Source organism: Monomorium pharaonis, chromosome 1 (assembly GCF_013373865.1).
Source record: "Monomorium pharaonis isolate MP-MQ-018 chromosome 1, ASM1337386v2, whole genome shotgun sequence".
Classification (NCBI taxonomy): Eukaryota; Metazoa; Arthropoda; class Insecta; order Hymenoptera; family Formicidae; genus Monomorium; species Monomorium pharaonis.
Window position 1 is genome coordinate 23,929,454 of NC_050467.1, and position 21,015 is coordinate 23,950,468.

The 21,015-nt window shown below is 38.9% G+C and overlaps 1 protein-coding gene across 6 annotated transcripts in view; it reads right to left on the minus strand.

Annotated features, from left to right (window-relative positions):
• The window catches only part of LOC105836800 (max dimerization protein 1), a 46,138-nt gene that overhangs the window by 23,785 nt on the left and 1,338 nt on the right, over positions 1–21,015 (minus strand). For 4 of the 6 annotated variants that reach the window (XM_036293407.1, XM_036293397.1, XM_036293391.1 and 1 more), the window contains exons 2-4: positions 17,811–18,957; positions 15,359–15,497; positions 14,701–14,730 (exon numbers count right to left, since the gene is read on the minus strand). In XM_036293407.1, coding sequence (XP_036149300.1) covers positions 14,701–14,730; positions 15,359–15,497; positions 17,811–17,865 — 224 coding nt within the window. In that variant the 5' untranslated portion in view covers positions 17,866–18,957. Of the gene's footprint in view, positions 1–14,700; positions 14,731–15,358; positions 15,498–17,810; positions 18,958–19,074; positions 19,941–21,015 lie in introns of those variants that run through there. The other 2 variants (XM_036293404.1, XM_012681088.3) reach the window with 2 other exon arrangements.

The window sequence follows — 21,015 nt, forward strand, 5'->3', positions numbered from 1 at the left end:
CCGTTTTCACCTCATTTTCTGTTCCACGATTTCGAAACATTTTTGATACTCTCTTCTTTTAACGAGCCGAGAAATTCAGGGTACAGCTGGAAATTTAGGCAATTTGCCACGAAACGAAACCGGCTGCGCTTGACGCGACTTGTATAAAGCGTGAACAACGTTGCATCTCGCGTTGCATAGCCAAGGTGGGAGCAATGGCCGGCCATGAGTTAGATCGCTTTAACAGCCGCCTGTAAACAGCCTCGTAACTTTACCTCTCCTCCCGCTCCGATATCTTTCTCCCTCCCCCGCGGCCTTTCTATCCTCTGTCTATCCGTCCATCCGACTATATTGCTGCATCACCACCTTCCTTATTGCATATTCGTCTCTCGTCCTCTATCTCTTAATCCCTCTGTCCCTGTCCCTCACCCCCCCCCCCTCTCTCTCTCTCTCTCTCTCTCTCTCTCTCTCTCTCTCTCTCTCTCTCTCTCTCTCTCTCTGTGTGTGTGTGTTTCCCTCTCTCTTTCTTTCTCTCCTTTCCATTCTATTTTTATCACCACCTTGCTCTATTGCACAATTAATTAATTATCAATGCTAGAATTTCTGCATAATTATGTTACCGTGTTGATTTCAATTACATTGTATTTACACAATAATCATTTATTGCGACATTGAATGCATCTATTACTGTAAAAATTTTAAATAATTTACTAATCTTTATTAATCTTAGTGTCTTCACTGTTAAAAATCAATTTGTTTTCTATTTGCCGCATAATTACGTACTAATTAGTTCTTAATTGTCTAATCTAGCTCATCTAATTGCATATTTATCGATCCTACGTAGTACAAAGTTAATGTTAAAGCCTAAATTGAGAATAACTTATTACTAGTTTTGATTTAAAAAAATTGTATTAATTCCAAACAGAAAATAAAGAATTAAAAGCTAGAATTTAATCTAAGATATTTTAACGAGATATCAAAAATAATTAATAATTCTGGGTATATTAAAACAATCGATATCAATTATTCTTGAAATATAGCAAATGCAAATTTATTGCTCGTAAAATAAAAAATGAAAAATAACGAAAAACACGTAAGCAAAACTGCGTGAGCAAATTATAAAAAACAATCAATTGTGCTCCATTATTCATTATCCATTCGAACGAATTAAAGCTGAGCAAATTAAAGCTGAATTTCTCCATTAACTCCAATTTCCGATCTAACATTAATCATTTATTTATTAAACAACTATTATCTAATGGAATTTTCTCAATTTTAATTTTCTTTTTGTAAAATCTTTTTCATAAAAATTGTATCTTTGATTAATCGGGTATTAAGCCCACAGGAAGGAAGCGACCATTCAAGGAAATCGAGCTTTCGTTTGAGGGGGGAGGGGAATTCGGGATAGTTTAGCAATTCATTAGAACGGACACTCGAGAGTCGAGACTTAGGCGAACTTGGACTTCCTTCAACTGGCGTTCGCTCTATAGAGAGGTCGGATATAGAGCGAAAGGAAGGGATGAGAGAGAGAGAGAGAGAGAGAGGAGAGCAGAGGCATTACTGCAAAATACCGTTTGTAGACACAAGCGAAATGGGTCTGGCTTAATTAAACTGTATGCAGCTCCCAAAACGGGATTCCATTTAAAGTTGAGCTTTGCCTCGGATCTCCACAAGCTCCTTTTCGCAGAGGTCTTTTCCCATCTCTCATCTTTGACCCTCAGTCAATCGCGCAGAGTTATAATAATTCCAACGATGTCAAACTCAAAGTAAGATAAATATGAATGTTTGTAACAAAATGATAATTTCTGCTCATTTGAATACAGTATGAAGAATATACCAAGTTAAACCGATTATTAAATGTAAAATATAGTAATTTCAATTTTTAAGTATTCTTATAGAACAACCGTCAGCTGATAATCACATGTTGCACAGAGAAAAAGAACATTCTTGTTTGAAATTATTGTTATTTTCTATCCTACATTTTTTCTTCTTTACTCATGTGTAACATTATTATTAAACATTATTATTAAACAAGAAGTATTTTTAAAAATATATATTGTATTGCGCTTTTTAGGTAATTATTATATATTATAATATTAAAATAAAAATGTTTCATTAAAATTTAAAAGTATCAAATTTTTTAAAAAATAATAAATAATATACAAAGCAAAATTATCACAGTTTCACGTAATGAGAAAGAATATGTTAGTTTGATACTAATCTATTAATTGTTTTTTGTATATAAATCTCTCTCTCTCTCTCTCTCTCTCTCTCTCTCAACCAAAATATTTCATGATATAAATTTCATATCAAGATAATATTATAGACAATAAAAGACAAATTAGTATACAATTTCAGTGTGTGAAAGTCTCAATATAAATTGTATGGGACACCCGGTACAGTTGAATATGTTCACACGAGTATTCACCGGCACGTGTAGATGCATACGGACAGCTGTGTAATGCTGGTTTTGCTTAATTAAGCTGTTTCGAGCTGTGTCGAAATCCTTAGTGAACGACAAAGGCGAGTCCGCACGTGCCTTCATTAGGACCTCCTCCCAATTCGAAGTAGCAAATCCTGAGACTAGCTCGATCGTGTGCCCAAGGGATTTAGAGGTAAATACGTGTCCTCCTCGGTATTGGAAACGTGCTACTTTATCCGTTTCCCGTGCTTTTGTAAGAGAAAAATTCGATACTGAGAATTCACGCGCGATTGTGTGGAACACTCTGGCCCTGCTACATTGAACTAGCCCCGCAGTGAACGTAGCACGTATACGGAGCGTGAAAAAAAAAAGCGAGAATTAACAAACAAAAAAAAAGCTGTACTCAAACAGAAACGCTGGCCGATTGCCATCTTATTTTTAAAGTCGATGACACAGAAGAGCGATATTCTTCTGCCCCCCTCCCACGCTCGTGGCATCCCCTTTCTCTCTGTATCCGCGGTTCCAGATCACATCTCCCCCGGCAACTTGATCTTGACCTTTCGAACCCGCACGTGATTGCGCCAGCTATTTCTCCTCCGTATATCGCTTCTCTCCCTCTCGCGCTTTCTTCCTCGTCCTCTCCCGTTTCTCTACACATCTGTTTGCTTCTCGCCATTCTGTTTTATACCTTCTTCATCTCTACGTAAAAGCTAAGTCAAAGTGTAACTAGAGTTACTTTTCCGTTAGAATTATTTTGCTGAATCTAACGAATTTTTTTTGTGCGCTATAAGATTTTCAATTCAATTTTTCATGTATTACACATTCGCATTCCTCCTTTAAGTTTCCCGTTCTGAAAAGCTTCAAATTGGGAAAAAACCCGAGCATTGGCTGACGAGTCGTTTTGCTTTTTCCGAGGGCGAGGGTGAAACTCCGTTGATCGTAAAATTTGAAGTCTCGCAGGAAGTTTTCCTCCTCTCCCCTCGCCCTCGTACTATCTCAATAAAACTTTCATCGCGCTTTAAAGTCTCGTTTGGGATCCGTCGAAGGGACGACGAACCGGAAAACTTCACGGCCATCTTTCTCCGAGCGACATATTCCAAATATAGTTCAACCCTTTGGCCTTCGTAATACGTTTCTTTCGTTTCAAATGCCGACGGGGGGCGAGCACCGGCGCGCAGTTAAAAGAAAGATTAATATGACACTTCTGAAAAGTGAGAATTAACTCGCCGGGGCTTGTAACGCGCGCGTAACTGCGAGAGGGAGTATCCGCGCAGCGGAGAAGTGTCCGAATTTTGAAACGAAATGACGCTCATCCGCTTTATTCACATTCGTTGCGCAGTCGCACGGTTTCTCGCCGATGATAAAATCGCACGGTTATCACCGGGATCCTTCATGACTTATTCAACGCGTGGACTCGAGCGTAAAGCTTTTCCCCGTCTCCCACCCCGCCGACGTAAGCATTCCCGTACCCTCGATCCAAGATCTCTCTCTTCTTAATACAGCAAAGAATAGATTGTGACAGAAATACAAGTAGTCCCAGGAATGTCTTCGTGTTGGATTCGTCCAGCCAGAAGTGGAAAAGGAAGTCACGCAGCTCTCGGAATAATTTCTATCCGACGAAATTATCGTCTTTAGGTCTAATACAACAGGAATCTGCGAACGTAGGAAGAAATTTCTGTTCCCAAGACGGAAACTTTTTCTTCCCAAATTAAATATTTAAAGCGAAACTTGATAAAAATAAAAAAAACGATAAGTTTGTTGTGTCAGCTTGATATGAAATACGACAAAAATTTAATGAAACGTGCAACGAAGCGCAATGATAAAATTGCAATAAAAACTTCAGTAAAAAGTATGACTCACATTCATATCTATGGACAATTTTCTGCCGACTTAGGTCAGGTCAGGTAAGAGGGACAAGAGTGCACGACCACGAGTTACGAGCTGCACGCTGCGATTAGAGCGATTAGAACATTATCTGTTATTATAGACACAAAGAAACTACGTGTATCTTCTCGATTTCTCCCTCACTGCTTCTTATATCCCCCTCCTCAGATTTCTCCATTTGTTTCAAATGTACGAGTACCGATATTTGAGAGACAAGAGCGGTATGATAGAAAAACTTACAAAGACGTTAGAAGCTGACTTGCTGCCTCGTTGCATCGTCGCCGCGACATTACTCAGCAACGACGAATTTGTCATATTTTTCCTCTTTCTCTCCCTCGCTTTTGCGCGAACGCGTATCTGGATAAACATCTGTAACCTGAGTTAACCTCTCACCGAGCACGTACTCTGCGCTCTTTTCTGGAACGATACAGTTACTCGCTAGAGCACGTCCGATCGTTAGTCAGACTCCGATAATCGCGTGTAGTCTGTCTATAGGGTCGAACCAGGTCGAATGCAACATTCGTTGCAGTTGAAAAACCACGATGACGAGCATTTCGATCGTTTCGCCCTTCCTCACCACTTCTGTTGTATACAATTTTCTGAGGTACTTTCATTCGCCATGCGAACTTTGCATTCCTAGAGAATTGACGTTTTATAGAAAATTATGGGGGAAAAAAAAGGAATTGTTTAAAGCGTCGCGCTACGACGTTCTCAGTTTCTTAAGATTTCTACGCAGACGCAGACAGGCAGAACGCGCGTCATCTTTCGAAAACCCTTTTGATTCCAAAAATAATTTCAGCGTTACGTTTAAAGTTTTAGACCCTCGCAGGGCGAATTGTTAGAGTCGTAGGATGAAATACAGAGAGATAGAGAGAGAGGGAAAGACAGAGACAACGAGTAATGTCGACGATGAGAACTCGATCTCGTCGTCAAATCGACACGCGGCTTAACCTTTGGGTTGTTGACGATTTCACAAACCGAGAGGGTCCGACCGTCTAACTAACACGAATGTGCGAGAGTACCGCTTCGATTCACTTTCACCTGCGCGGGTTCGATGTACTCGCAACGCAATTGCAATGGCACGGTATACATCACGTTGGATTTCGTCTAACGGAATAGATCGTACGATTGTTTCTGAAATATCTCTTTCAAATATGCGCAGATTACGTGTCGAATAAACCAGATTACCGAAAAAAAAAGAAAAAAAAAAGAGTAAAAACAGACCGATATTTTTTGTGATTAAAAAAATAAAAAATAGAGAATATTTTTATTAATCATACAGTTTCAGAGAAAAATAAATTTGATTCCATGGACTCTTGTACATGTAAGGTATCATTTGTATTCAAAATTTTAATCCAGTCTAAAACATTATACATTAAACAACATTATTGTAATTAATTCCAAGAATGTCACAAATATATTCATTTACTCTTTCACGAAGAATCATTCACTGCGTCGTGATTTGTATATCTTTACGATATCCTTTGAATTTCAAATTAATATAGGTCAGCTTAACAATATTTTATGATAAAAGAAAATATATGAAATATCTGCACGCAATCACGCAGACACGAGACACAAATAAAATAAAGAATTATTCTACTATTACCAGAATCGATCTTGAAGTTCGCATTATTTAAACACCGGAAAATTTCGAGTAAAGATTTTTGACAGACCTGGGGACACAAGAGAAAAGAAAAAAAGAGGGCACCACGAAAGGTTACGACGTGCGGCACGATCTCGCGGAAAGGAAAGGAAGAAGAAAAGAAAAAAAAGGTAGTGGAGGCCGACACTCCGCTCGGATACCAGTTGGCACAATCTATTAGACGCGATCTTTGCTAGACACGACCTACACAACCGCCGCGCCGAAAAGAAAAAAAAAGAAAAGAGACCAATCGCCATCCCAAATGCCGAGAATCCACACCGGAGCAAGGAAGAATGAAAGCAAATAAAAGATCCGCGAACGTTGACCCTTTCTATAACGTAACAGCATAGTATTTGTAGTTTCTGAGATTTCCATATCAAAAACATCTTTAAATAATTGAGTTAAATTATGAGAAATCTAGTTTTAGAATTTTTAGAAATATAAATTTAATGTTGCATTCAACTGCAAAATCGTATACATAAAAAAGAACGGTTATGTGCTAAAGTATCTAAAGTTTTAGCTAGAGAGAGAGAGAGAGAGAGAGAGAAATACAGATCTAAAAGTAATTAACTCATAGAAAACTACAAGAATCATAATTTAAATAAAGTGTTTCTAAAACAAAAACAAAAAACAAAAAACGAAAAACGAAATACAAATTAAATATGAAAGATTTGAGAAAAAATAATCGCCTAATATTGCAATCAGTGCACATTACTAGAATTTTTCAGAGAAGCTACACTGATAAAAAAATGTTAACTTAACAATTTTTTCAACTAAATTAAATTTCTTCAGTTCAACTATTTATGTATTTACTGAAATACTTAAATTTTAATTCAAGTATTTATATATTTAATTTAAAAATTATATATATAATAAATTCAATTCAGTTGAAAGATTTATTGAAATTAACAATTTTTTCCTCAGTGTACTAAAGTTATTGACAAGAGACTGCTTCTCAAAAGGATGCGATTCACACCGGACCTGCTAACGTGTTTCCTTCCAATTTCCACCGTATTTCTTCCATAAGAACCCGCTTTCTAAGGCGAATCCACGGACAAGTCGTGATCTCGACGTTCCTGCTGGCTTCGCAGGACATGATCGTTACGGAAGAGAGCAGGACAAGCGGGAGAGGAAGGAAGGAGAAATCCCCAAAGTGCACCTCCGCTCTAAATCCTAAGACTCCTGCCCCATAGAATTAGGTGGAGGTCCTTCAGCGCGGTAGAAGCTGGGTTTCCTTCCTGAAGGTCCAATCCCTTTCAGCGATAGGGGTACATCCCCGAGGACGACGACGTCGTTCGCATTGCGGTAAGGAAGGAGCGGGATGATAAGGAGAAGATGGAGGATAAGGGGGAAAGGGATCTCCAATAGCTGATCCCGAATGTCCCTAACGAGCACAATAGGTCAGGTATTGCGCAAGCTTTCGCTGACTCGACTTGCACCTCTCCATCAGTGCGATTCGTCGGCAATAAAAAGTGCCCAAGACGAGTTATATGATCCGATCGTCTCGCCGTCCGAAATATGATTATTTAAGTATCGGATTAAACGACCATAAAAAAACTATTTTATATCATGTGACATCAGCGAATGAGAAACGCAGCGTGCTGAGAGGAAAACAGCGTGACGAAAAACAAACGGCAAATATAAAATAAAAATACCGATGCACGACCGTTACGCACGCGTTATCTCTCTCTCTCTCCTTTTTGACGCATCTGGATAACAAAGTTATAACAAATATAATTTTTATCTGTTTTTTTCCTCATTCAGAATGGCTCATGTACGTTGAACACCCAGTATGCATGACGCGAGCGAATGTTCGATTTCCCTTCATCGTGTCCTCACTTCCGGATGGAAATGGAAGCGAGGTCGATCGAATTGGCTCTCGTGCAGGGAATCAGTTCGAGGAACTATTCCCGGAATCGTACGGCTCGGACGACCTCCACCTTGAAATCAGAGGCGCGATTCGCTTATCGGATCTTACCGTGTCTGATCAATGATAAGCACGAATTATATGATAATTGCGCCAGAAGCATCGTGATGACTGGTTGAAACGATATCTTATTTGTCATTTCTCTGTTTGCCGCAAGTTCAATTACGATAATAAAAATGACATTGTTTATATCTTATTCTGCGTGTCCAGGAAGATAAAGAAAAAAAAAATTAATGTAAGATATAACTTGCTGGTTAAGTAAACAACGAGCAGAAATTAAGCGGGATTATTATAAATATTCATACGGAAACTTTCTTCATGAACACGGGGCGACGGGTAAGGTGTTACTAATATTTTGCTCGTACAATAATTCAAGTAATTTACATGTAAAATTAGTATGGATATTAAGTGTAAAATACAGAGCGTTTGCACAACTTGTAATTTTAACGATCCTCCGTTTGTAATTAGTTTCCTTAAAGAACCGGTGTTAAGTTAGTTGCTTATCATACATGACAATTATTAACATTATATTCTTTCATGAGCGAGCTTCAAAGTGTTTATTAAAGTCTATACAAAATTAACTAAATTATATTTTTGTCATCTCTTTTCATCTGTTCATAAATATGTCTTCATAGTTGCAAATTATTTCAGATTAACCTTTTTTGTTTAATTAATTTGTGTTAAATTAATTAAATTGTATTAAAGAACAAAATTTCGAAAAAATATATTACATCTTTGGATTTAAATTAAAGAAAAAAGCTTTATTAAGTAAATTTGTAAAACTGTAAGATATCATATATGAAAAATAAATCGATTCGAGATACATAATTAAGATATAATTAACATCATATTATTATCTAGCCACTTTGCTTTCTTTTCTTATTCTCGCTATGCTCCTTTTCCCTCCTGTTCGACCACTAAACTGACCTCCAATCACCTCGAAATCGTCAATGTAATTCCGGTTCCTCGAAAATTACGGGAAACCAATCAGCGTGGAAATGTACTCCCGTCGATTTTCACAATCTCTCTTTCTCTCTTTTCTCTCTCTCTCTCTCTCTCTCTCTCTCTCTCTCTCTCTCTCTCTCTCTCTCTGTTTCTCCTCATCCCGTTTAAATTACGTCCAACAGGTATGCACCTAAGTAGTATTATTGCTGTAATAATTGCTTGTTCTCGCGAGGATTAGTTATTTTTTGCGAGAAGCAAAAATCTTTAACTCCTGGCAACACTAATTCCCTATCAAACTTGCATAAACTTCTGCAAACGAGAAATGTATCGTTTCAGATGTATCGTTGTGTATGTAAAACAATATATCCCGAAAATATCACAGCTTCATATCACGTGTTTTATAAATGTCTTCTGTATGCAATAAAATATCGAATATCATGTTGATATTTCTATTAAAAAAGCATACGCTTTCAATTTTTTGGCGAAACGTTTCAGTTGCAGTCAATTTGTGGAAAGGCAAAATATTGGAAAAACTCGTACGTCTTTCTATAAATTTAAAATCGAGCAGGGAGAAAAGTGAGCAAGAGAACGTGTGAGATGGCAATGCGCACATGACGGTAATTCAATGCGGTACGTGGTGCTCTCCGATCGTGACGGGAAGCGATCTCTTCCGAGTACAGCAGGAAGGCGCCGAAGTAGTTGGAGTGAAATGAAAAATAGGTAATTAAAGTGCGTGCACTACACCCAACACCAGTTCTCGACTCGCGTATCTGCTTACAGCCGGTCCGGACACGATACTGACATTAAGTCATACGGACATAAGAACCGAGCGAATTCTGATTTACAACGAGATAATCAACTATTCAAAAAAGTCCACAAAAAAAGAATCAACATTTTTGAAATCTCATTTTAAAATAATTTTAATTTTATAAATAATATGTTCTCTTAATATTCTCTATCTAAATGTTTTATTATAACAAACATAATAAATACGTATATAACACATGAAACTTTAAACTTTGATCTACTGAAACAAAAGAAACAAAGATAAAGAAACTAATGGTCTCTCAATGTCAATCTGAAACTCTAGATATGACACATTCTTGAAGGAAACGTTTGATAAGCTGCACGTGGTAAACAATTATCGTCTCTAACGTGCGTTACTTTTTAATGCGCAGAAACACCACCAAGAATATTGATTGGCATCTCGTATCGCTAATAAAGATTGCCAAATTTTTAATTCGCGCGACTGTCCAACACCAATGCAGCATTAGGTGAATATTTACGTGTAATTATAATGTTATTATATCGTACATATGTAACGTGAACAGAAATGAGTAAGCAGGAATGAGAATCACTGTTCAGGGCTCAAGGTGAACGAGCTTCAAAGTGGCAATGGTGAACTGCGGAGAGACGTCGAGACAAGCGAAGGGTCCGTGAGCCCTAATGCTCGCGTCGTTCTCTACATGGGTAGCACGTGAAACACTTCTACACTCTCAATTTTCCTTGCTAACCTCGACTATACCGGTCGAATAAAACTTACTCACGTGGGAGTTTATAATAAATCAAACTCCCAAGGAAACAATGCGTACGGCAACAAATATGTATTTGGAGCTAAAAAAATCTCCAACGTGAAAGCAAATAAAAAGCAAGGACGTGTTTTCAATTTTACAATCACGATGAAAAACTCGTACACTCTCTCATGCGCCAATATTTATATTTCTACGTTAATTTGTTGATTTTTTTTTTTCGAAGGCTAGAATTCACGTAAAGATTTTAGAATGCTATATGAACGTCTAAATCAAACTCTAAAATTACAGAATACACATATAACACTTCTGTATAAATTTACTATAGTTTAGAAAGTCGCAAAAATTTCACAAAAACTGGAACACAATTTACCTGCGAGAATCATGTGATCGCTTTCACCTAATTTTTATCTAATCCTTGATTATCGAAAGATGTTCATTTTACGAGAGAGCGTATCGCAAAGCTAAAACTATCGGAATCTGACGTTCCATATGCAACGATTCGATATATAACGCTTGTAACCAAGGTCGGTCGATGCTCTAAACAACGTCGAGCATCTCCCGGTCTCCCCAACGCTAGAGAATGAAAGGAGGTGCACAGGGTGCACGCTCCGCCGAGTCGTCCTTGACCCCGAAGTCAACCCGCATCCTGCTCCGTGCATCTCGCGAAGGATATTATATCCCGCATCTGCGCGCGTATCAATTTTGATTAAATTATTCTACTTCCAACCCCCTTCTACATTCCGTCACTTGTCTTCTCAAAAGCGCACGTTCCGATTTCTAACGAAATTTCCACCCCAAAAGACGTTGGGACATTGGCTATTCATGACACTATGGGGTAAGTGATCAATAAATTTGCACACGTTAGCTATGTTAAATTTTTTAGCTCTTTAAACGACGGCACTGCACATAAATAACACGAACGTTTATCGACTTGAACCTTTGCCCTGCAACAACTTCAGCAGCATCCGATACGATAGGACTTCTTTAAACAATCGACCCGCCTATTTGTGCATCGAGGTCTTTATTTAACGTCCTCTCATCTCGTCTCCCTTTCCTTAGGCTTTGCATAAAAAAATTATGTAAATTTATTTAAGTACTTTATCATATCTTCAAGCATTCATAATTTAACGGTAGCTTAGATTATTCTATAATAATTTTTTATTGCAGCCGTTTCTAAATTAAAATATTACTTTTTAATCGATATAATAAAAACACATGTAATCGTTCAAAAATAAAAACTGTAAAGAATTATTTCGATAATTTTATATAACATATTATCTTTTAATTTTTAACTATGTACTTTTAATTATGTACTTTAGTATTTCATATAATTTGCTGATAATTATATTAAGTCTACAGCAAAAAATTTATAAATTTACAAAATTTTATTAAATTATTATTTATATATATTATCAATTAATAAATAATTAAATATATACATATTTATAAATTTATATTATTACCAAATATAATAAATTTATTAATTAAAAAATAAAAATACATATCAAATTTCTCCTCCGTCTTCATAATCTATACTAAAGTAATTATAAAAGAGTTAATCAGTCAGGAAAGGTTCAGGTCGAAATTAGGAAAAGTCGTAGAAAGATTCGCTGGAAGCCAAATCGGAAGTCGGTTATCTCGGGGCAGCAAAGGGTGGCACTTAAAAATTCAATGCATTTCAAATGGGCCAGGGAGGATTCGTCCTCAGGCGCCACGAACGGCGCCATTTTCACTCGCGCTGGCGCAGCCATTTGTCGAGCTTTCGTTTTCCGGCTGACCTGATGTTCTCTCCCTACACGTTCGGGGAAACCCCCGCTGTATAATGACTCGTATCAATGCACACAACCGAGCTATCACTTATCACTTTTGTTCTCCAATCGAATCGATAACACTGACGGATAATGCTAACATAATAAAATGCTAATCTTTGAAATTAATTTCAAACCAAAGTTACTTTAATCCTTTTTTAAACTTTCAATTCTTTATATCAACTTTATTCTTTTTTTCAATTCTTTTTATAGTAACATTTCCAATTTTCCATTTTTTGCTAATTCAAAATAATTCATAATTTGTATTAATTTTCGTAATGTATACTATATTTTCGAATGTAAGGTATCAAATATAATTTATATACTTCCATATTCTATTTTTCTAATTTTTGTTCACGAAATCGGCCAATAACCTACTCTTATCACATATCGTGGTAAACAGGAGGTAATAATTGTAAACAGTAAACAGATAGAAGAAACACGTTATCTCAAATTTCTGATAAAGTTCAAGTTATTTAAGTTAGTTTACAGAATCCCTCCCCCCCTCAAAAAAAAGCTTTTAATTTATGTTTAACAGCTAATTAACTGATTTATTAATAAGGACACTATTTTCTTAATAATGTTTTAAATCCAATTCTTGTAAGACAATGCGAGCCGTTGTAAACAGAAATCAAAGAGCGGAATACTAGAAACTGGACCGCGAATCGTAATCGCAATGAGACCTCGAGATCATCGCGATTATCGATCGTAATATAATCTTCACCGCGGTCTTTAATGCGCAGTATGATTTAGGCCGCCATGAATTTATATCCATCGCGCGACGCGCGCCAAATTTAGGACAGTATGCCATTGGCTTCCGCGTTTTGTATGCTGCGTAAGTATGCTTGTCACACGCGCTGCATACTTACGCAGCGCTTGCATCAACCGCCATTGATACGGACGCGTAAACAACACCCGTCGACGAAATTTAATTTTATCTTCAAATCGCTGAGGAAAACAACACGAAAATAAAATGTAATTCTAAACTGTTGTAATCTTAAACAAAAAGATATATTAATTTTTAAAAAATTCCTTTTGTTTAGACACTCTCCTACAAATTTATTTTGGGTATGTGTAAGAGAAAATATTAAATAATTCTAAAGAATTTTGTCAAATAAACGTCTCTTGATAAATTTTTTTGATCAAGTATTTCGCAGCACGTGAAGTAACGTGATTCTTTCATAAAATAACGAAATTTCTCTCCATATTTTTTTACACGCAACAATACATTCGTGACAATATAGAAAATTGGAAAATCCGTACATTATTCTTTTAATATGAATTTAATATTTAGGACAGATCGTAATACAAGTTTCATATTTAGAAAGATCATATTACTAGGGAAACTGAATAATAAGATAGTTCAATTTAATTTAAAAAAAATTAATATAAGTATGTAATAAACAATACGTAATCAAATTAAAATTGATCCAAGGATCTATTGATGGCAAAAAAGTTCGCAGTTATGCGATAATCAGAAGAGCGGAAGACACGCTTTATATTTTATGTATTTAATGTATAATATTGTAATCGTGCTGTAATATATATTATAACATTTTCTCAATTTTCATTCACATATTATTCACAAAAATATGTCGAAAACTTTTAGAAAAACGTTGGCTACTATAAGCATTTCGAGAAAAAGAGGGGTTAAAATTCGCTAGTAAGCGATGCATGAAAAGAGAAAGAGAGGGTAGAAGGGGTGCTCTAGAGAATAAGAGAGAAAGCGAGATGGTCGCAGGCGGACTATCGATTTTTTTTACATCCAAGCAGCCTATGTGCGAATAGTGGTCACGATGGGGAGAGGTATCAGAGGGGGAGAGAAAGTTACACAAGGGCTGGCGTGACACAGAAACGGCCAATGTAAAAACCCCGCTGCCGCTCTCCGTTACATCCCGTACTTGCGTTACATAATGCAATAGCGCGTATTTTCGAAGTATGTTTTCTTTTTGTACTTTTGATTCGAAATATGACATTAAACTGTTAAGAGAGTGTTCCGTGTAATTATCTTTCCGCCCTCGGCTCTCCTGCCCACGCGAAATGTGTCAGTTGCAGCTGCAGGTATATTAATTTTTTATTTTTAAAACAATTGATTTCGAAAGAGATTACGAGACATCACACTAAATATTTTTTATATTTATTCCGATTTATTTCCGACAGATTTTATTCTTACTCGGATTTATATCTCCGATAAATTTTAACTTTAACCTTATTTACGCATAAAATTATTTCCATAATTTTAATTAAATTTATCTGTGAAATTTAATGTATAAAAGCGAATTCCACATTTAAATGGTATAAACCTTTATATTCGACATCACTTATTTTTGACAAATATTTGAGCATCCAAAAAAAAATTTCAAATACATTTTTGCAGTTAGAATGTTTGTAACAAATTAATTTATCAATTATTAAAGTAATAATGTGTTTTTAAATGTATAGCCCTTTTTGATGTTATATAATTATAAATTATAATTATTAATTTATAATTTTGCCTTGTTAGTAACCATAACTTTTAAATAATATGTAAAAACTATTTACGTTATGAAAACACTCACCTATTTTTCTCCAATTCATTATGAGTCGTTCTGAAAATAAAAAAAAATGAAAACATTACTTTTTTTGCAAGAACGAGATGTGCAATAAAACGCAGATCAAGCTACAACAATCATATCTCTGCTTCCAGACAATATAAGCGCAATAATAAAATAAAATAAAACACGCGAATATTTATCGTATAAAAAATATTGTAAATATTTCAGTTACAAATAATTTGGAATTGCAATTGAAACTTACAATGGTACGTATATCAATAATAGTCGGTTCTAAATCACGAGCGATTAATCTGCCAATTGAAAATATTTGGGATCGTTACACGCGAAACGCTGGATTCCGAAAAGTTACAGTTTTATGGAACATTTTTATAAAATTGTCTCTTTATAATTGAATATACCACATCAGGGTAATACAATGTTTCTATTGAAATGCGCTTCAGCTTTTGCGAAATATTCACAATATTTTCGAATTACAGCAAATGTGTAAAAAATTGAATTGCCTTGTATAACATCTCTCTGTGACTTTAAAGTCGAATATGGAACTGTAATAAGAAAAAAAGAGACTAGCAGTTTATAGATCACACATTCCAAAAGAATCGAATCTATCAAATTAATAATATCAAATTAAAAGGATTTTAACTTTTGTAAGATTTATATGAACCTCTGTGTGCTGTTGCTCGACAAAAATATTTTAGCAGACACGAACCTGCTGCCTTGGGACTTCTTCGTCTTTGGCCTCTTTGTAATCGTCCGCATATCATCGGGTATTGGCATCGTTGAAGCATAGCCATGTTCAGCTTCTGTAATCAGAAAGCGATAAATCAATAAGTAAGACCATAATTACATGTTTACATGTGTTATAATTATTATATACAAAGTTCTGAAGCGGACAGCTTAAATTTGCGCGAATAAACATGGGCGGCCCCGAAGTCATTCGTCTTCGAATTATAAAAACGTTTCCTCTAACCTTACACAACGCCGTTTTTAATTGCAAATTCTCGTAACGTACAACTCACTATCTTGAACGATATTTTTTTGTATCTTCAAAAGCAATACTTAGGGATATTTAGATATGCGAAAGAAACTCGCGACGTGACTCGCAAGAGGGTCCGAGTTTTTTTCCCCCCGAAGCTCGTTAGATTCATTAGAGAGTGACAGACGGAAGGTCACGTTTTGTTTTCTTAGATCGTTCTACATTTTATTATCATTTCAGCAAAGTGTCACGTTTCGTTCGAAGTGTACAATTGCGCCGCGAGTTCTCTTTTTTTTCTTTCAAGCGAATAAACAGCGGGTAATGTGCGCGGCCTGTTAAATTGGCCTGATTCAATTCTCATCGAACGTGACATTAGAAACATAAATACAAAACGTAACACAGCGTTTCTAAAAATAGACGTTCGAATTAAATCGAGATAACCAAATGCATCGAGACGAATCGAAATAGGCGCATCGGAATAAATTTGTATAAATAGAGCCCGAGATTAAATTAAGACTGACAGACACTCGAAATCAGATAAAAATAGATGGAGACTTTAGAATAAATTTCCATAAAGAGGTCGTCGTTAAATTAAGTGACAAATCAGATCGATATGCACTTTCTCTGATTTACTTTCATCGCGAGGATTCGCTTGAAAAATCGCGAAAAGGAGAGGGAGGGGGAAAAAAAAAGAAAACAAACGGGAGCCTCCGAAAGAGAGGCACGTCTTCTTTTCCCCCGTGATGCGCGCAACGGTGCATCGATCATCGAACAACGTGTAATTTTACAAGTGTTTCATAAAACCGAAACTCCATATGCATAAGTGCGGCCATGAATACCTCAACACCTGAATTTGCACACGCGGTATCTTCGCGTGCGCGCTTCCTACCGTTCGTGCGTTCCTACCCGGCCGTTTTATTCGGTCGGCCCGGAGGTGCCGGGTAATAATTTTCACCGCGTTGCATCGAATCAATTCTTATTTGTCATTACCAACGTCATCGCTTCTGTTCATGCGAGTACAGGACGCAGCCGACTGCGAAGTGTCACGTCCGGCCGGCGTGTCCGCGTCGTCGGGGAGCAACCAACGGTCACGCGTGTGAACATTTTTGGGGTATAACGCGCGGCGCGTCGGTCGTTTCTCTCCGCGCGTTTCCCAACGCGGAAATCCGCGCTCGCCGCCGCGCGTAGACAAAAAGCGACGCCGCCACGGCGGCCAAATCGATCTCTCGCTCTCTTGCGGGAAAGCGGTGTAAGTTGATTGGCCGCGCCACAGGCCAAGCGTCGCTGCTTCTCGCCGCCCGCCGCCGCCGCCGCCGCTTCGCTGCGCGCCACGCGGGGCAGGCGTTCTGTTGTTGTGCAGCGGGGACCCTTCACGCGATCCCACGTGTGCACCATGACTCCCATAGAGAGTCGGAGCGCTCGGCCCAAAACATGGGTACGACGACACGCACGAAGTAGCGGAGCGCGCGCGCGCGCGCGCGTTCCGAACGACGTGCGTCGCCGCATGCACGCGGCGGCGGCGACGAGCGTGCACGTCGCTCCGAGTGTACGCGACGCACAGCGGGCATCGTAAGTGGAATGATAAAATGAGATCATCATCACGCGCCGCGCGTAACCTACGTCGTTCCGGCCGGCGCGAGGATATTCGTGTCGATCGCGTAAACTCCGAATTTCCGATCGGGGGGAGGAGGAGCGGCGAAACTGCGCACTAGGAACGATGACGCGCGTCCGTTGCGCGGGGGACCTATTGTCTCACGGATCTCCGCGAGATACTCCGCCGGGAGCACACGGCGCGGTTCCACGTGAATTCCTGTTACGCACGTAAATTAAGAGCGATACTCTTCCCCTCCTCCCCTTCGTCGATGCGCCTCGAGGAACGAAAGAACGACGATGTGCACGCGGAAGCTTCGATATTTCTGAATATTCTTTTACGTTAAATGACTTAAAGAAATTGCATTGTGTTGCTCGTGACAATAGAATTTTTCCCGGGGTCCCTGTGCATCGCTCGTTTGTACCCGATCGCGCTTATCTCGTTAAACGTGACGCCGAGAGTAGCTCCTCGTCCTTCCCCGTCCCGCGAGGTCGCGATTGAAAAAGCGACAGAGAGAAAAATAAGGAAAGAAACAAGAAGCACACCCACCTCTTTCCCTTCGTTCAATGTACTCGGCGGCTTGCAATAGGGCAGCAATGCTCATATTTCCTTGGTTTGGAGTAATCCTGGCTGCTTCCGTCCGCGCTCGGTTCCCCTCTTCTCTTGCCGCGCGCTCCCGCGCAAGCGACACACGTGCCGGGGATGGATGGACGCACGCACACACACGCGCGCGCGCACACACACGGGGGGAACGCACACCCGGGCCTCCTCACACGCACGACGCGCGCGCGCACGTGCGCGTACGACGGGCGCACAGGCACAGCGGGGAGGAGCGCGCGGGAGGGGAGAGGGAGAGCCGGCGAGATACGTAATCGTGATGCCTTCGGCCGCCGCGCCGCGCCGCCTCGAGCGACTTCGCCGCACGTCGGCTACCCTCGGCCGCGTGTAACTGCGCGCACCGGGACGCACGCGCGCGCGCCCGCACACACACACACACACACGCACACGAGTGACACTGCGATGATGACACCGACGCACGCCGCGCGCGAACGTGTTTATATGTGTGTGTGTGTGTGTATGCGTGCGCCAATCCGCGGACGACGGTGGCGGCGGCAACAGCGGCGGCAACCGAGGCCGAGAGAGAGACGGGATACGCGGAAAGTTTCTTGCTTCTACTACGCCGCCGCTCCCGTTTGATTCTCGAACGGTCTCTCCTTCGCGCCCGTCGTTTGCGATCAACGTAGACGACAGGTCAACGAGTGTCCCGAGTCAGAGGTCCCCTCCTTTCCGTCTTCACCGTCGTCGATCGCCGTCTCGTCTCTCTCTCGACGGAGATCCCGCGCTTCCAGGTTAATTATTCGCCCCTCGCCGCGAAGTAGATCTCCAGCTTTCGATGTCCCTCCCTACGTGGTGGTCCGGCGAGTCGCCTATCTTCTTCCTATCGGTCGACCGTCGATCGCACGCAAAACTTTACACGAACTCTCCCCCCTTTTTAGCGTTCGGCGTCCTTTTAAAAACACGTCGGAGATCCCGCGCTGCTCCCTTTCTTCTCCTCTCCACCTTGATCGCGATTGTCCAGTCGTTGTAAAATTCCTCCTCCTGTTGCCGCGACCGTGCTCTTCTCCCTTTGCTTCTCCCGCTGCTCTTCCTCTTCTCTCCTCTCACTGCGTTTCACCACATTTATCCGCGATCACCACTGTAAATCACAAAGGGAAGCCGATTATCACCACCGTTGAGCATCCGCGAGCCACGACTCGCGCCTCGTGATTCCGCGTGTACGCTCCCGACATAAATAAACGGCAATAATACACACAACCGTCGCGATACCACCGATACGAAAGTGCCGCGTGAGGTAACTGCGCTTCGAAACGCCGCCGAGAGAAGCCGATCGCGCGCGAGCGACGCACGGGCATACGCATGCACGCGCGCGCATGCTTCCTTCACACATGCACGCGTCGTGGCGCAGGAGTGGGGAGAGGAGCAAAACAACGCACGACGAAGTGAAAGAGCGAGAGGAGAGGCTGGAGGAATGAAAGAGAGAATACGCCTACGCGCGGTCGCGTAACGCGAGAAAAATAAACAGCGAGTAAAACGGAAACAGAGCGCGCGCGCGAGAGAGATGGATAAATATAGAAGGAGCGATAAAGCGATATTTATTATGCGCCATGCGAAATGAGATTACTTGCGAGTTAGGCAGATGAGAGACAGGAAATCTTTTTAATCTCTTGTCGCGTACTTACGTTTCCGTACGGAATTTACGGAAAGGATTTACATGCAATTTTATGTAAAAAAAAAATGAGAACACCAAGTTATTTATTTTTCTGCATGCATGCCATGCGTGCATATGTCACGCATGAATATAGCTGCAAAACTAACAGTTTTTTTAATATCCTAATTTTGAGAAAACATTGGAAAAATTAAAATATGTATTATAAAATATGAAAGTTTAAATGTTAATGTGAAATATTCATCTTTGAGATTCTCATTACGAAATTCATTCAGCATTTGATTATCCAAAATATTTGTTTAAACAATTACAAATTAAATAACTGAGTTTACATATGAAAGAACAAAAGAATACTTCGAAAATTTGCCTCGAATTTTAGGGATATTATTTATTTGCTACATAACTCAAAACATGAAAACTCCAAAAACAGTTCTCTTATTATGAATACTTTAAATTATTAAAATTTCATAATACTGGTTTAAAAAAATGATTTTAGTATATGTAGTAATTATAAAGAAAGAAAAGTATTATTAGCTCTTCGCTCAATTTATAGAATTTCCATCCAAAATTTTCTTATAATTTAGAAAAATAATCTTGATAAAAAATAATAAACAATTTTATATTATGTTGTAGCAGATAAGCATTACTTAAAATTTAATAAATGAAAACGGAAATTTTCGCAGATTTTAATTCAAGGATTGAAGATAGGTCTATTAATTCAGAAAAGTGTGTTAATAACTAAATATAAAACACATTTAAAAAAAAGATTTATTTACAAAAAAGCTCAGCTTATTCCAACTTTGCAACATCTACATAAAAATAGGTGCATTTAGATTGAAGAGAAAAACCAAAGCACACAAAATGCGATTAAATGAAGTAGACCTAAAAAAAAACAGAAAAGAAATAAAATCGATTGAAATGATACCTAAAGATAATTAATGACAAAGCGATTAACATTTAATACACAGCTTGGGACATTTATTCTGTACATTTTTTTTCGCGGAATATCTTGGCTATAGTTGCAATAATTTATATACAATTTTTTAATGCAAACTTGTACAAATATTATTTTAAAGTATATGTAGGATTTAATGATTAATAATTGTGATCAATACTTAATAATTTTCATTCAATTTTAAGTGACGAAAATTAATAGACACGAACGACCCATGGTGTGTAATAAGAAGGGAAACAAAGGCATGTGTTAATACAAAAGCGACTGCCACACAAGAAATTAGAGGTTAAGTTCATCCACGCAAAACTCTCGTACGATATAAGTGCAGCATACAATACATACACACAGATATCTTTCCCGTTTCCCCTCAATTCTTAACGAAAATCCCATTCTTTTCTCTCTTCCCCCCTCTCTCTCTCTCTCTCAAATTGTAGACTTGTTCAAGATTCGCGATCAACAAACATTAAAGGCATTTACAATATCCGGTAACAATGTACACTTCACGCGTGCATCACGCCGGTACTTGTGCCGCCTTTGAATTTTTTTTTCCACGGCATGCGCGCGCGAACGTT